The sequence below is a fragment of the Natrix helvetica genome (assembly GCF_964273705.1).
Source record: "Natrix helvetica genome assembly, chromosome: 8".
Classification (NCBI taxonomy): Eukaryota; Metazoa; Chordata; class Lepidosauria; order Squamata; family Natricidae; genus Natrix; species Natrix helvetica.
In genome coordinates this window covers 776,147-792,335 of record NC_138559.1, presented here as the reverse complement: position 1 = coordinate 792,335, position 16,189 = coordinate 776,147, and the positions used below count along the sequence as shown (strand labels likewise).

Genomic DNA, 16,189 nt, shown 5'->3' with positions numbered 1-16,189 from the left:
TCTCCCGTGGTGCTCCGCGCCGCCCGCCCCGGCCAATGAGAGCCTTCGTTACAGAAGGATTTCGCGAGCCATTTGTAAGAAGCCATCGCGGGGGCCGCTCGCCGCTTTTCCTCGCCGGCCGCCGGGCCGGGAAGTAGGGAGGGGGGGGCCGCCAGGTAAAGGCGACGCAGAGGGACCCGGGGGGTGGCGGGGGCAGGAAATGACGCGCGCCCTGACGGTCCCGGGTTGCCAGGGCGACGGGGAGGGTGAGAGGCGATAGGGCGCGACGTCAGAGGCAGTCGGAGCAGTTTCCGGGTGTTTGTGGACTCCACCTCCCAGAATCCTCAGCAGGGGCGATGCTGACCAGGGCATTCTGGGAGTTGAAGTCCACCCATTTTATAGTAGCCAGTTTGATATCAACCAGGGAGTCGCGGATCCTGGGAAGCGTCCCGGCTTGATTAGGCCCTTCTCGCTCAGCACGAGGGAGGCCGCTCGGCCGGGAGAGGCTTCCCGGAGGTCTTGGTGCAAGGCGAGCCCGCCTTCCCATCCGTGAAACTCCACCTCCCAGAATCCTCTCCGGAGGCCGCGCTGGCTGTGGGATTGTGGGGGATGAAGTCCGCCCAGCTGGAGCTGGAGCCGAGGCGAGCTAGGGATCCCCTCCCCCGGGTCCCGTTCAGGCGCAGGGAAGGGATCCTTCCTCCCGAGCAGAATTTTATCGAGCATAAAACTCGCAGGGCCGGCGGGGAGCCCAGAGGTCCTCTAGTCCAGCCCTCTGGCCCAGGCAGGAAGGAGGCCCGAGCGATCTCCTCTGGGAAACTCTCGGCCCGGTGGAAGCGCTTCCCGCCTGGCACTGCTGGGCCCGAGGGAAGAAGGGAAGGGGCCGCTCCCGCCCCCCTTCCGCCCCCGAGAGAGCCGGGCCTTGTTGCTCCGGGTGGGGCTGCCTGGCCCAGGGAAGGGAAGAGGCTGCTTCACCTCCTCCCCCCCCCACCCGAAAGAAGTCCATGGCATAGGCCTCTTCTCCTGCTTGAGGAGGGGGCTGGACTAGAGGACCTCCAAGGCCCCTTCCGGCCCCTTCCTCTCCCTGCAGAGCCTCTTTGGGGCGGCCAGATTGGAAGCTTTGGGGATCCTCCGACCTCGGCTGCAATAAGCTGCCCCTTTCCCACCTGGGCCTCCCCTCTGCAGCCCTGGCTCTCGGGAACAGCTTCTCCCCATTCCACCTTCCCTGCGTTGGGGACCCGCTGAAGGCAAAGCAAGGAGAGCCCGGCGCTTTGTGCCCTTCTTTCTCCACAGGGTCCTTTCAGTTGTCCTTGGGGGTCGAAGCCTCATCCCTACTTTATTTGCCCCTTGCATGTACGTTGCATGTGCAAAGGATCACACTGACATGGCCTTCAGACACACACACACACACACCCTGGATAGCCATAACCTTGCACCAAAACTAGTCTTCATCCCCCCTTCCCCAAAAGTCTCTGCTTTTGGCCCCGGCTCCCCTTCAGAAGTGCTCTAAAGGAGAGGCCCCTTCCTCCTCCAGTGGTGTGAGAAGCCTCCCCACCCGGGGCCTGCCTGAGGCTTCATTGTGACACCAGCAGAATCCTGAGGAGGCTGCCTGGCATTCCGCCCTTTCCCCTCCCCTGCAGGGCTGGGAGTGGCTCGGAGCGGCTGCCCCCAGGCTCTCTGCTCAGGCTGGACCACTGGGTGAACCCCAGCACCCTCCTCTCCTGGCAATGGTGGGCCACCAGAAGACGGGGGTGGGGAGGGGCCTGTTTTCAGCTTCTCCCTGTTGCCTTTTAGGTCTTGGGTTCCTTTCCCTGCAGCTCAGGTCAGCTGCCAAGTCCTCTCCTCTGCTCCATTGCAGGAGACACTTGCACACTAAGCAAGTGATGGGATTTGGCCAACCAGGAGCTCTTTTTCCTGACCTGACCTGAGTTTTGTTCTTCTTCCGGCGACCAGGTGGATGGATGGATGGAGGCTGGCTCTGCGGAGTCTGCTGGGGCCAGCTAAGCTGGGTGGGGAGCTCTGCTGTGGGGGCCAGAAGGCTCAGTCCGGGGAGTCCAAGGGGTTGCTTTCTATCTGGGAGGCAAACTTTCTGTTCCTCCATTGGAGAAGGCCAGGTGTGTCAGAGCAGTGTAAAGGAAGGCCGTCTCAGGTGCCAATTACGTCTGGCTGATGGCTGATAAATCTCTCTAGGAAATTCTCTGCAGAGCATGGAAAACTGAAGTAGCGGAAAAGGTCTCTTAAAATCAGCTTTAGGATAATTTCCAGTTGGAGGTGCTTCTTTTAAATTGGCTTACAGTCCTCCTGAGGCATCCCACCTTTGGTACCAGGATTGTTCTCTGCATTCCATAGAATGATAGAAATAATAGAGTTGAAAGGGACCTTGTAGGTCTTCTAGGCCAACCCCCTGCACAAGCAGGAGACCCTATCCCATTCCAGACAAGTGGCTGCCCAGTCTCTCCCTGAAAACCTGCAACCTCTGGAGGCAACTTCTGTTCCACTAATAGTTTTCACCATTAGGGAATTTCTCCTTAGTTCTCCTAGGTTAGTTTCCATCCATTGTTTCTTGTGTTGCCTTCTGGTGCTTTAGAAAATAGTTTGACCTCCACGTCTTTGTAGGAGCCCCTCAAATCTTGGAACACTGTTGTCATGTCTCCTCCTCCTCCCCCTCCTCCTCCCCCTCCCCCTCCCCCTCCTCCTCCCCCCCTCCTCCTCACTAGAATAGACCTACTCAAATCCTGCAATCCTCCTGTGTATGTTTTAGCTTCCAGCCCCCTAATCATTCGTGTTACTCTTCTTTGCACACTTTCCAGAGTCTCAACATCTTTTTTATATTGTGGTGACCAGAACCGGATGCATTATTCCAAGTGTAATCTTACTAAAGCTCTGTAAAGCAGTACTAGCATTTTCACATCATCTTGTCCCTGTATTAACGCAGCCTAGGATTGCATTGGCTTTTTTGGCTGCTGCCATAGACTTTTGGCTCATATTTAAGTGACTGTCCATTAGAACGCCAAGATCCCTCTCACAATTACTTGTTTTAAGCCAAGTTTCACCTCGTTTGCACCTATAGAGTTGGTTTTTCTTGCCTAAGTGTAAAACTTTAGTTTTATCTATGTAGAATTTCATTTTGTTAAATAGGGCCCAGTGTTCAAGTCTGTCAAGATCTTTCTGGATCTTGAACTGGCCTCGTGGACTGTTGCCTATTCCTGCCTGCTTAGTGTCGCCTGCAAATTTGATGAGTTGCCCTTAAAGATAAAACGGTATTTGGGCTAAAACAGAACCTTGGGGGATGTTGGCTTCCCTCCAGCTGGATGGAGTTCCATTAAGGGCTACAGGTTGAATACTGTTTGTCAGCCAGTTCCAAACCTGTCTAGCGGTAGTGCTGTTTATCCCACATTTTTTCTAGCTTGCCAAGAAGTAAGTTGTGGTCTACTTTGTCCAAATGTTTTGCTGAGATCTAAGTATGTTCCGTCCACAGCATTTTGCGGATCCACTAATTTCTCCATTTCTGGTGCTTTTCTCAGACAAGAATCAGAGATGTTAAATGTTCCCGGGAAAACAGTTTAAATCCACCCCAGAAGGGAACACCCCCCCACCCCCACCCCCAGAACTCAGGCAGGGGTTTTCTGCTGACTCCCCCTTTCCCGCCCCTCCTTGGCCCAGGTTCCCTGAAGGATGGAATCCGGCTCCCTGAGGAATAAAGTCCCGGCCTTCTTATCCGACCTGGGCAAGGCGACCTTGAGAGGCATCAGGAAATGCCCCCGGTGTGGTACCTACAACGGCACGCGTGGGCTGAGCTGCAAAAACAAGACCTGTGGCGCCGTCTTCCGCTACGGCTCCCGGAAGCCGGCTGGCGTTGACGCCGTCAAGATCATCACCGGCTCAGACCTGCAGGTGTACTCGGTGCGGCAGAGGGACAGGGGCCCCGAGTACCGGTGCTTCGTGGAGCTGGGCGTCTCAGAGACCACCGTCCAGACCGTGGATGGGACCATCCTCTCCCAGCTCAGCTCCGGCCGCTGCTACCTCCCGGCGTGTCTGAAGGCAGCCGCCCAAGAGGTGGGGGAGAACCAGTGCCAGCACCTGAAACTGGCCGTGGGCTGCCAGGCAGAGGCCACCCCCTTGACCCTGAAAAGCTCCGTCCTGAACGCCATGCAGGCCTCGGCCCAGACCAAGCAGGCCCTCTGGGAGCTGGCCACCCAGCCCACGGGGCCCCTGGTCCAGAGGGTCACCAAGAACGTCCTGGTGGTCAAGGGCAAGGCCAGCCCCAAGCACAGCCTGGGCTACCTCCACATCACCATTGCTCCCAGGTCTGCCCACACACACCCGGCAGGGCCCCGCTTCTTCTGCCCCTGCCAGTCCTCGAGGGCCAGCAAGGCCTCCCCGGCTGCCCAGGAGGACAGCCAGAAGTGCCTCCATTTCTTCGCCTGCCTCTGTGCCTTCGCCAGCGACGAGGCTTTGGCCCAGGAGTTTGGGGATCTCCTCAGTGATGAGCCTGGTGGTAGGTATGCAGGGGGGGCTGGACGGCCCCTGGGTGGGGAGGAGACGCTCCGGCCCCCTTCAGCCTCCTCAGCTCAGCACCGATTAGTGGGCAAGAGAAGGGCCCAGGCAGGCCTGGCTTTTGGGGGGCCACTGGGCCGGAGGTTGCTGGCACATGGGCGCTCCCCGGCTGTGGTGCTGCAGCTGCTGGCCAAACTCTGGGGAGGCTCCTGGGCAGCCCTTCTGCTTTCCCAGCTGCAGGTTTGAAATCCCCAGCAAGAGCTCCGCCTGCTTGCCAGCCGGACTCCCCTCTGCCCTCGGGAGACCCCGCAGCCTCCAAAGCGAAGCGCAAGAAGAAGGACGAGGGCCTGGGTGAGGAGCCCCCCACCCCCACCCTGTTCCCTCGTGCCCTGGGTGGGTCCGGGTTCCACCCTGGGAAAGAGGCCCAGAGGAGCCGGGAGGGACGTCCTGAGGGTCTTCCCTTTGACCTTTCAGGCTTGCAGGCCAGCAGCCCCCTCTTGTCCCCAGATGTGGCCAGCAGCTCCTTGCAGAAGAGCGGGCTGAAGAGGGCGCCTGTCGCGTCCCTGAAGAGGCAAAGTGAGTCCATTCGCATCCAGGCTGCAAAGGGCCCCCTCCCTGCTCTTTGGAAGGCCGTCCAGGGCCTTGGTGTGGCTGAGGCGAGGGAGGCTCTCGGCTGGGGAGTGTTCCGGAGCCACGGGCCCATTTCGCTTGAAAGCCTCCCAGGTGGCCAAGAAGAGAAGCCGGAGGGAAGCCTCTTTTGAGAGCCTCTCTGCACCAGGTTCTCCCTCAAACAGACGCCTGCATGTTGGAGGGTGCGAGGGGGTGGGCCTGCCCCCTCCTTTGGGGACAGGGGAGAAGAGAGTCGGGAGCCGGTCGAGGAGCCCCCCCCTTCTTTGGCATGGAGTTTTCGGTTACCTGGCAATGCAAGGGGTTGGAGCTTGTGAAGGGACCAGAAATAAAGAGCTGGGATAAAAATCTCATCCATCACTGCTTAAAATACAGCCCCCCCCCAAAGAACATTTCAGTCTCAAAAAGGAGAGGGAGGGAGGGAGGGAGGGAGGGAGGGGGAGCCAGACGTGCAGCCGTCCATTCTTGCCCCCCTTCCGCTCAGCTGGCGTCCAGGGGCTGGAGGAGTCGCAGGTGGCCTTGTCCTTCCTGGAGTGGCTGGCCAGCGTCACGGAGAGGCTCCACCAAGCCATGCACTACCAGTTTGACGGTGAGTCCTTCCCGCCAGCCACCCCGGCCTCCCCCGGCCCCCGGGAAGGCCCCTCAACAGAGGAGGAGAGTGGGGGGCAGAGGGAAAGCAGGCCTGGAGGTTAGGGAAGCCCCTCGGACCTTCCAAAAAGTGCTCAGGCCCTGGATCCTCTCCCGGGGGGCCCCAGGGGAAGCTGGAGCTTTGGGGGAGGGTCTTTCCCTTTTGGGTGGGAGGGTCTCAGGTTGGCTAAATCAGCACTTTCAACAGGTCAATTCAATACATTTCCTGAGCTGCCCGGGACTTAGTGGGGGAGCCTGGGTGGGAACCTTAAGAAAAGCCCACCGCCCAAGGCAGTTTCTGGTGACCAGAGGGAACATTGGGGTCCCCCTGGCTCAAGGCAGGGAGCCCCACCCCATTTGCACCCCTTTGCCTGCTCACTGCCTGCACTCACTCCCTGCAGCATAAACCTTCACAGCAAGGTTAGTGGGGGGGGGGATTGCAGCGTGCCCCCCCAGGGGTTCTGTCTGAATCCTGAGACTTTCAGGCCCCACATTCTGAGAGGCCCTCAGTCACGCCAGGCTCCTCCTGTCTTTGCATGTTTCCCCCAGGCAAGCCGGAGCCCCTCGTCTTCCACATCCCGCAGGCTTTCTTTGAGGCTCTCCAGCAGAGGATTGGCCTCGGGAGCCTCAAGATGCGGCTTCCCAACTCAACGACAGGTGCCGGTCTTCAGGGCGTCCTCCCCTCGCTTCCCCTCCTCAGCCCCCCCCCCAATCTCATGGGGCTGCACACAGGCTCAGCCAGCCAAAGCCCTCTGACCGTGGCCGGTGGCGTTTGTGCAGAGGACATGGATGAATGGAGGCCTCTGCTTCCTTGGCCCTCCCTGAGCCTGACCGCTGCGCAGGGAGCCTCCTGCCAAGGCAAGGCTGCGATGGGCTCAGTCCACGGGGGGGGGGGGGAGCCCCCTTCCTTGCTCGACCCACACACACACGGTTGGGTGCTGATGGGCACCCTCAATAGCGCTGTCTTTTCTGGGCAGCCCCAACCCCAAGAGCTCTGGGGTCGCTGTGCCACAGATGATGTCGCTCGTTTGAACCCGTGTTCCTCAATTGCTGGCTTTAAGACAGGTGTGGTGCGTTGGCTGCCCACTATTTGGGGCTGATGGAAGAGGCTGCTTTGGCCTCCTCCTGCAGAGACCAGTGGGCGCTTGGCCGGCAGGAAGAAAGCCCCTGGGGGAAATGGTTGCTGGAAGGGCCCAGGCCTTGGTTGCAGAGGGCAGGGCGTGGGGGCTCTCTTCCAAGGCCCCCCTCCACCCCTTCCTTCCTACCCTGCGAAGGTACAAGCAGACCTACTCTCTGTTGCTGCTGCTGCTGCTGCTTCTGAGTGGATATGTCTCAGCTTCAGGATCTCCCGGGGCCCATCTCCTTCCCTCCTCAGCATCCTGGCTGGTCAACATGAGCCGGAGAAAAAGGGATGCAGGAGGCAGCCATGCAACGTGGGCCGGAGGCAGCCTTTCCCCCCCAAAAGCGGGTGGGAGGCTGCCTATTGCAACTCTTTCCTTCCACCCGTACAAGAGGGCTCCCTCTCTCCTCTTTCCTCTTGGCCAAAGGATGCTCCGTTTCGCTCTGATTTGGGTGCAACTTTAGGATGCCTGGACAGCCGTTTTTATTTGGATTGTGTCGAATGGCTTTGCCCTGCTTTTATTTAATATGTGTTATTGTTACTATATTTTTAATCTTAAGAGCACAAAATGCACAGAAACATAGATACGATTATACCTCACCGATCAATCTTTTGTTTCCAGCTTTTGTCCGCAAAGATGCCTTACCGCTGGGCACCTTTTCTAAGTATACGTGGCATATCACCAACATCTTGCAGGTCAAGCAGATCTTTGACACCGTTGAGGTGAGGCCCGTCTACCTTCCACCTCCCCCCTTGCAAGCTCTGCATCTCCCAGCAGAGGAAGAGGAACCGGGCCTCTTTGTGGAGAGACGAACAATGGAAGGGAGTCTCTCAGCCACCTCCAGGGACTTCAGACCAGGAGACGGGAAAAGCCTCCTTCTCTCACTTGCTCCAAACTTTCTGGAGTTGCTCTGTTCATCTTCCAGAACCAACGCTTCCTTCCGCCATGAGTTGGGGGTGGGGCGGGGGTGGGCTTTCGGGGGACCTCTGCTCTTCTGCTCATCTCTTCTCTTTCCAGATGCCTCTAGAAATAACACACAGCTTCATCCAGAACCGGGATGGGACCTATGAGCCTTTCAAGTGCCCCAAAGTGGAGGTGGAGAGCATTGCCGAGACCTACAGACGCCTGGAGAAGCAGCCAGTCCTTCGCCCCCTGGAACTGAAAACTTTCTTGAAAGTTGGTAAGTGTGCCCAGGGCCGGCTTCCTTCCCCTGGGGTGACCTGGGGAGTGGCTCCTCTCATTTTCCTCCCCTCAGGTAACACTTCCCCGGATCAAAAGGAACCAACGCCTTTCATCATTGAGTGGATCCCAGACATCCTCCCCCAGTCCAAAATTGGCGAACTGAGGATCAAATTTGAGTACGGCCACTACCGGAACGGCCATCCGGCTGACTACCAGGAGCAGCGTCCTTCCCTGGAGCAGGCCCTGGAGATCATCACCTTCCCTTGAGCTCCTCGCCTGCCTCTTTGCATGCGCAGCTGCCCAGGGCCCCTTTCCTAGCCGGCTGCCCTTCCCTGCTCCCTACCAGCCACTGACCGGAAGAGCTGCCGTTTCGTGTGACCTTGCCACCCACGTCCTGTCGTCAGGGAGCTTCTCGCTCGGGCCTTCCTCGCAAACAAACAGCCACCTCCCAGCCGTGCCAGACAGTGGAATTGCCCTCTCCAAATGCCCAGGCTGGCTGCCAGCTCCAACCAGCCCAGAGTGCCTCGGCTGTCTTCTGCACTTCCTCCCTCCCTGAGGAGGCTGTCATCCCAGCAGCTCAAAGGACTGGGGGGGGGGGGGGGGCTGGATGCTACAATCTGGCATATTTTACAGTATATTGTTAAAATAAATTAAATTAAGGCCATGGCAATGTCGTGAGATTAGTCCTGCGTATAAAAGAAAGTGAATCCATTCCCTTGGCAGCTGCTAGAAGTTGAACAGGTGATGCCACGAGTATGTTTACCTTCTCCAACGACTGGTAAGGCTCCCCCCCCCCACCTTCAGTCCCTCCATGACAGAGCAGGTCCAATGGGCAGGAGCATGTTCCCAGCGCAAGGCCCCGTCCACTCGGCTAAGCCACGAGGCCAAGGCAGGGCAGGAGGCTGAGCATGAGCCAAAACGAACCATTGTTCCTGGCAAAGACTAACACCCCACAGCTTCTCCTGAAGTCAGCCCCCTCCAGGGGGTCCTGGTGAGCAGGAGGGGGCGGCCGCCTCCCCAGTCGCCTTGCCTGCGTTCCGCTCTCCGTGCCCTTGGATGGACTGGGGGAGGCAGCTGTTCCTCCTCAGAAGGGATCCACTGCTTATCAGCAGCCAATCCTCCCCAGCAGACTGGCAGCTCCAACCAACCCAGAGCTCTTCAGCCGTCTTCTGTCCCCTGTGAGGGGATTCTCTCCTCTCACAGACCCAGAATCAGCAGACGATTCTGGGTCTGTGAGGGCAGGCAGGTCGACCCCCTCCCCCAATGCCTGAGGGTCCTGGGACAGCATTGTGCTCAGCCCCTGGGCCCTCCAGACACGCCAAGGGAGACGTGCCACGCCCATCGGAGAATCCCGCTTCCAACTCCTCCTCCTCCTCTGAACTGGGCTCCAACAGGGCCATGAGAGGCGAGAAGGGCTGCAGGAGGCCGGAGATGTCCAGAGCTCAAGACAAGGAGCCTCGGTTGGCGGGAACCTTCCTGGCGTCTGCCTAGAGAGGCTGCAGTGAGAAGTGTCTAGCTAGGGTAGACTCCTCCGTCACATGGATGAGCAGCTTCTGACTTTCTGCCAACTTCGCTGCAGTCCAGATGTTTCATTGCAGCTGCTTCCACTACCCTCCTAGCCTGCTGGGGGAAGGCCCATTTGCTCTAAGGGAGTGAAATGGCTTCGGGTTGCCTGGAACAAACGGGGAAGGCTGCTTCTGCCTTTCAGGGCTCCCCAACTGGGAGGGAGGAGCCCACTTCCTTGCAGTCACTGATCTCTGCAGAGAGGACTGCAGGGGGATCCAAAGCAGCTTCCAGGATCTTCTCACCAAGATCCACAGGTGCCTTTTTTGCTGCTTATGTTAACAAAGAGGAGGGAAACAATTACACGCAAGTATATTCGTGCACATCCAGGATGGGACAAAGAAGAAATTGAAATAAATATAAGATAAGATGAAGAGGTGATTCATTGGTGAGCAAACGTTTTGAAATGTCTTCGTGGAACGTTTTCAATCTAAGGCACAAAGCGACGCAGGGATCTCGTTTCCCTGAAAGTGGAGCTCTGCAGCGGCCTCCCGTTTTCCCTGCTCTGCTCAACTGCCCAGCAGGCGGCGCTCTAAGCCACTGCTGGATGTGTTAGCTGGATTGACGGTTGATTTCATAAGCCTGGGGGATTTCAATCTGCCTTCCATTGGCGAGACATCCGAGTCATGGCTTCCATGACAGCTATGGACCTAACTCAGTTAATTCAAGACCCCACCCATAATGGGGGACACACGCTCGACCTGATTTTTGTCTCTGGGCAGTGGATGAATGATCTAGATTTAGGGGATATTTCTATTCAACCCTTGTCATGGTCTGATCATTTCCTCATCAGGCTTGACTTCCATACCGCTACCCCTCGCCACAGGGAGGCGGAACCGACCAGATGGTTCTGCCCCAGGCACCTGATGGAGCTTGGGACTTTTCCTGAATCCCTTGCTCACAACTCGACCGAAGCCCTAGTGGAAGCCTGGGATAGGGCTGCCGCTGGGGCCTTGGATCGCGTTGTGCCTTTGCGGCCTCTGACCCGGTGTCGATCCCGGATGGCTCCCTGGGTTACCGGGGAGCTCCGGGAGATGAAATGCCAGAAAAGACGCCTAGAGAGTGGCTGGAGGGCCAGCCGGTCTGAATCTGATCGAACACTAGTAAGAATTCATATTAAATCCTACTTAGTGGCGATAGAAGCGGCAAAAGGGCAATATTTTTCCGCTCTTATCGCGTCTGCAGATAACCGCCCAGCTGCCCTGTTTAGGGTGACCCGTTCCTTACTTAACCAAGGAACTGGGGAAGACCCCTTGCAGGGTAGGGCTGAAGAATTTGTTCAGTATCTGCAGGGTAAAATCGCTCAGTTCCGGACAGGCTTGGACTCTGACTGGGTAGATTCGGGTGAGTCGAACTGGGATGAATTTTGTGGAGACAATCTGGGATGAGTTTGACCCTGTGACCCCCGAGGGCATGGACAGGATTATGGGGAGACTCAGTGCTGCCACTTGTGTGCTGGACCCATGTCCCTCTTGGTTAGTTTTGGCTTCCCGGGAGGTGACACGAGGCTGGCTCTAGGCGATTACCAAGGCTTCATTGAGAGAGGGGTTCTTTCCCGCCCCTTGAAGGAGGCGGTGGTGAGGCCCCTCCTTAATAAGCCTTCCCTAGACCCAGCTTCTTTAGCCAACTATTGTCCGGTCTCCAACTTTCGCTTTGTAGCAAATGTTGTCGAGAGTGGGGAAGCACGTCAGCTTCCCCAGTACCTGGATAAAGCTGTCTACCTGGATCTGTTTCAGTTGGGTTTTAGGCCCGGGTACAGCACGGAGACCGCATTAGTCGATGAGCTCTGACAGGCCCAGGACAGGGGCTGCTCCTCTCTCCTGGTCCTATTAGACCTCTCGGTGGCTTTCGATACTATCGACCATGGTATCCTACTGCGACGACTCAGGGGGTTGGGAGTGGGGGGCACCGTTTTACAGTGGTTCTCCTCCTACCTGTCGGATCGGTCGCAGTTCGTGTTGACTGGAGGGCAGGGATCGACTCCGAGGCGCGTCACTTGTGGGGTGCCCCAGGGGTCGGTTCTCTCACCCCTCCTGCTCAACATATATATGAAACCGCTGGGCGAGATCCATGGTTTTGGGGTACGGTATCATCAATATGCTGATGATACCCAACTTTTCATCTCTACCCCAAACCACCCAAACGATGCCCTCGACGTGATGTCCCGATGCCTGGAGGCTGTGCGGATCTGGATGGGGAGGAACAGGCTCAGGCTCAATCCCTCCAAGACTGAGTGGTTGTGGTTTCCGTCATCCCAATATGTGCATCTTGTTCCATCTTTGATGATAGGGGGAGAAATTATAGCCCCCTCAGAGAGGGCCCACAATCTGGGAGTCCTCCTGGACACACGGCTTAGTTTAGAGGAACACCTGATGGCCGTGACCAGGGAGGCCTTTTATCAGGTTCGCCTGGTACGTGAGTTGCACCCCTTCCTGGATTGGGATGCTCTATGCACAGTCACTCATGCCCTCTCCTTTCTCGCCTGGACTACTGCAACATTCCCTACATGGGGCTGCCCTTGAAGAGCACCCGGAGGCTTCAGCTGGTCCAGAATGCGGCCGCACGGGTTGTCATGGGGTTACCTAGGTGCTCCCATGTTACATCCCTTTTAGACGGCCTGCACTGGTTGCCGGTTGTTTTCCGGGTGCGATTCAAGGTACTAATTATGACCTTTAAACCGCTCCATGGCTTAGGCCCAGGGTACCTGCGAGACCACCTACTGCCACCAGTAGCCTCCCACTGTCCAGTGCGATCCCACAGAGTTGGCTTCTTCAGGGTGCTGTCGGCCAGACAGTGTCGGCTGGCGACCCCCAGGGGGAGAGCCTTCTCTGTGGGAGCGCCTTCCCTCTGGAATGAGCTGCCCCCGGAGCTTCGCATAATCCCCGACCTCCGGTCCTTCCGACGGGCCCTAAAAAGTTGACTTTTCCAGCAAGCCGGCCTGGCCTGTTAATTTTATCTAATTTTTAAAATGTTAGTGTTATATTAATTTGGTTTGTTTCTTGGATTGTTTCTAATTTTCTTTTAAGTTTTGTAATATGTGTTTTTTAATGCTGTACGCCACCCTGAGTCCTTTGGGAGGAGGGCGGCATATAAATCCAATAAAGCAAACAAAACAAACAAACTTTTTCAAGCTGAGTGGCAGCGGCTGCCCTTCAGATCCTTTGAAGGAAGGCCAGGGTGGGCAGAGAGGGGATCTGAAGGAAGGAAAACATCAGGCCAACTTGGCTCTCTCCCATTCCCTGACAGTCTGGAAAACGGGGAAGGGCTCCAGAAGGCTTTTCTCGGGCCTGAGAAGGGGAGGCCTGCCTGGCACAAGGGACACAACTCACGATGCCACCAGATCATGTTTGCACTGCTGAGCTAACCTGACAAATGCAAAAAGAGCCCTGTGAATATCCGAAATCTGGATTCCCTCCCAGATTAGGAGGCGTTTTTGCCCCCACGGTAGAGAAAACTCTCATCAAATGACATCTCCCACATTTTATCTTTTCATAGCCGGTTTCTCCTGAAGGCTGCCAGTCGTTCCTCCCCCATTAAGCTTCATGAAGTACTTTTTTAAAAATCCCCTGGGGCAAAACTCTCTCCAAAGTCCTTCAGCTGGGATATTCCAGCCCATCAGACTGAAAGCTGAAGGGAAAGTAAGTAAAATCTGACACCAGGAAGCAGCTGTGGGTCTGAGGGAGGGATGGCTCTTCCTTCCGACCAAGGGAGAGTTGCTTTCCAAAAGAAAATAGCAGCTCTTCCTAAGAGGTGGGAAGTCATCTTGACGGAAGATTTTATTCATGGCCAAGAAAACCTTTGCGCAACTTCAGGTTGTGCGCCAGTTGTGGCCTTTCTTCAGTCAGGGCCCTGGTCATCTCAGGGCTGGACTGGTGCTCTACATGGGGCTACCCTTGAAGGCCATCTGGAAGCTGCAGCTGGTGCGGAGCGGCAGGACAGGCAGTTCTCGGGGTCCCAAGAGTGGTCCCTGCACCACTGCTGCCCCACCAGCTGCCCTGGCTGTTGGTGTGCTTCAAGGGGTTGGCAATCCCCTTTGAAGCCCCTCGTGGGCTGGGTCCAAGTCACGTGAGGGATTCTCTCACCCCAGTGGGTTTGCTCTCCCCCCGCACCAGCAATGTGAGCCCCCTTGGCCAGGGGGTTCCTCTGCCCTTCTTTGCCCCCCAGAGCGAGGTTGGCTCCATACCTCCAGAGCTTCTGCAAGAGCTGAAAGAACTGGCTCTGGCGGTTGGCCTGGGGCTTCATCACTTTGGAGGTCATCCCCTTCCCCCATCTTTTTAGCTAGGTTGATTTTTATAGTATTGGCATTTATATTATTATGGGGCACGATGGTGATTAAAGACACGGAGATTGCCAGCTGGAGTTTGAGTCGCGAACTCTGCACAATGGGGTGAGCACCCTTACTTGCCTAGCTGCTGCCCACCTAGCAGTTCAAAAGCCTACAAATGCAAGTAGATCAACAGGTATCATTTCAGTGGGCAGGTATGGCATGCTGGCCACGGAAATTGTCTTCAACCACCTGGCTTCCTCGGCCAAGAAACAGAGAAGAGCCCCAAGCCCTATATGACTGACAGGGAAGCCTTTATTAAGCTTTACATAGTTTTATGCTTTTATATTGTAAGCCTCCCAGAGTTGCCCTGTGGTAAATTTAATAAACAAATCAATTTAATGAATAATAAATAAATAAATTCCCCAACATCTGTTGAGAGAGAAGCTCTGCCCGGGATGCCCTTCCTAGAAATGATTGACTTGCTCTGCCAATCATCCCGTCAAGCCCAAAGAATGTCCAAAATGGCATATAGGATCTCCTGCTAGGGCAGAGGGGGGTGGACTAGAAGGCCTCCAAGGTCCCTTCCAACCCGATTATTCTGTCCCCTTTCAAGGGTGGAGACACGAGGGGATCTGCTTGCTCAGGTTGGGGTTGAGGAAGGGCAAGAGGAGGGGGAAGGAAACTGCCAACGGGATAGGAGCCACAGAAAAGAGTGATTTCCAAATCATGGGAAATAATACTTCCGTCCTGTCCTGTCCTGGGGAGATCCACCTCAGCTATCCGGTTCTGGTGCAGAGAAGCGCAGGGCAGGTGACCGGGGGCCTCTGGAACCACAGCGGATGAGGGGAAACCGAGGCCCCATCTGGCCTCGGAGAAAGGCAACCTCAGGCAGAACCTAAGAGCAGATTCCAACCAGCTGAGCAGAGACCTTTCCGCCACCCTCGCAAAATGGAGGGATAATGCCTTTAATGACCAGGAGGCGGGTTCCAGGGAAGACGTGGCCCAGACGAGTGAGGGCTCTTAAGGGCGCTTTAAGGGGGCTTGCAGTCTGCGCAGGTAATGGCCACGGATGGCCACGGGGGTCCCTCCCGCTCCGGGATTCTCTGACCCAAGGGAGCCTCTGCGCCCTGAGGAACAAAGTGAGGCCGCACTGCTTCGCTCTAAGACGGAGGTAGAAGAGGGATCCTATCAGGACAGTCGTGGCCCTCCAGAGGTGGCAAATGCGGAGGGAGCTTCTTTCCGCCACGGCTGGTGGGAGGGGCCACCCACGTCCTCCTTTGTGTGAGGCCACCTTAAAAGCTGTGGAAGTTTCAGCATAAATTATTTATTATTTATTTATTAGCATTTATATATCGCCCCCCCTCCCGAAAGGGACTCGGGGCGGTGTACAGTCCGTATCAAAACACAACAAACCAAAACATAGTAATAACTACATAAATACGTGTATGAGAGGAGGACAAAACATGCCAAACTGTACAGCTAAATAAATAAATCGATCAAAAATTTAAAATCCCAATGTCATATCAGGTTAAATTTAAAACACTATCCCTCTAAAAACCAGTAAGAATGTGTATGCCAGGAGGTAGACGTTATAAATTATGCCAGACCAGCCAGTCGGAACAGGTGTGTCTTCAGTTTCTGTCGGAAGGAGCGGAGGTCAGTAGTGGTTCTAATGTCGGGGGGGGAGGTCATTCCAGAGGGTTGGGCCCATCACAGAGAAGGCCCTACTCCTCGGTGTCGCCCGTTGGCATTGCCTCATGGACGGCACCAGGAGAAGGCCCTCCCTGTGAGAGCGAATTGGCCGCAGGGATGTATGTGGGAGGATGCGATCCCGCAGGTAACTAGGCCCTATGCCATGGAGCGCTTTAAAGATGGTGATCAGAACCTTGAAACGCACCCGAAAGACTACAGGCAGCCAGTGCAGCTCGCGCAGGAGAGGTGTTACGTGGGAGTACCTAGTACTCCCCATGACTACCCGCGCGGCTGCGTTCTGGACTAGCTGCAGTCTTCGGGCGCGTCCCAAGGGAAGCCCCATGTAGAGAGTGTTACAGTAGTCCAGGCGAGACGTCACCAGTGCATGAGTGACTGTGCGTAGGGCATCACGGTCCAGAAGGGGGCGTAATTGGCGCACCAGGCGAACCTGGTGGAACGCCCCCCTTGCCACAGCTGCCACATGATCATCCATTGACAGCCGGGCATCTAGGAGGACGCCCAAATTGCGCGCCCGTTCCACAGGGGGCAATTGTTCGCCCCCTATGGCCAGTGATGGAATCAGCTGGCTGAACCGAGGTGCCGGTAGCCACAGCCACTCGGTCTTGGAGGGGTTGAG

The 16,189-nt window shown here is 56.4% G+C and overlaps 1 protein-coding gene across 3 annotated transcripts; it reads left to right on the top strand.

Moving 5' to 3' along the window:
• The first annotated feature begins 81 nt into the window (after positions 1-81).
• LOC309396106 (uncharacterized protein C2orf42 homolog) lies at positions 82-8,646 on the top strand. Of its 3 annotated transcripts, none has more exons than XM_081960889.1 (9): positions 82-155; positions 3,640-4,474; positions 4,708-4,824; positions 4,948-5,049; positions 5,585-5,689; positions 6,277-6,384; positions 7,470-7,570; positions 7,866-8,028; positions 8,104-8,646. In XM_081960889.1, the coding sequence occupies exons 2-9, from the start codon at positions 3,652-3,654 to the stop codon at positions 8,295-8,297; spliced, it is 1,713 nt and encodes a 570-aa protein (XP_081817015.1). In that variant the 5' UTR covers positions 82-155; positions 3,640-3,651; the 3' UTR covers positions 8,298-8,646. The 3 variants fall into 3 exon arrangements, with proteins under 3 accessions (XP_081817015.1, XP_081817016.1, XP_081817017.1); XM_081960890.1 differs by lacking the exon at positions 82-155 and adding an exon at positions 788-1,329; XM_081960891.1 differs by lacking the exon at positions 82-155 and having other exon boundaries at positions 2,824-4,474; positions 4,714-4,824.
• Positions 8,647-16,189: the final 7,543 nt, after the last annotated feature.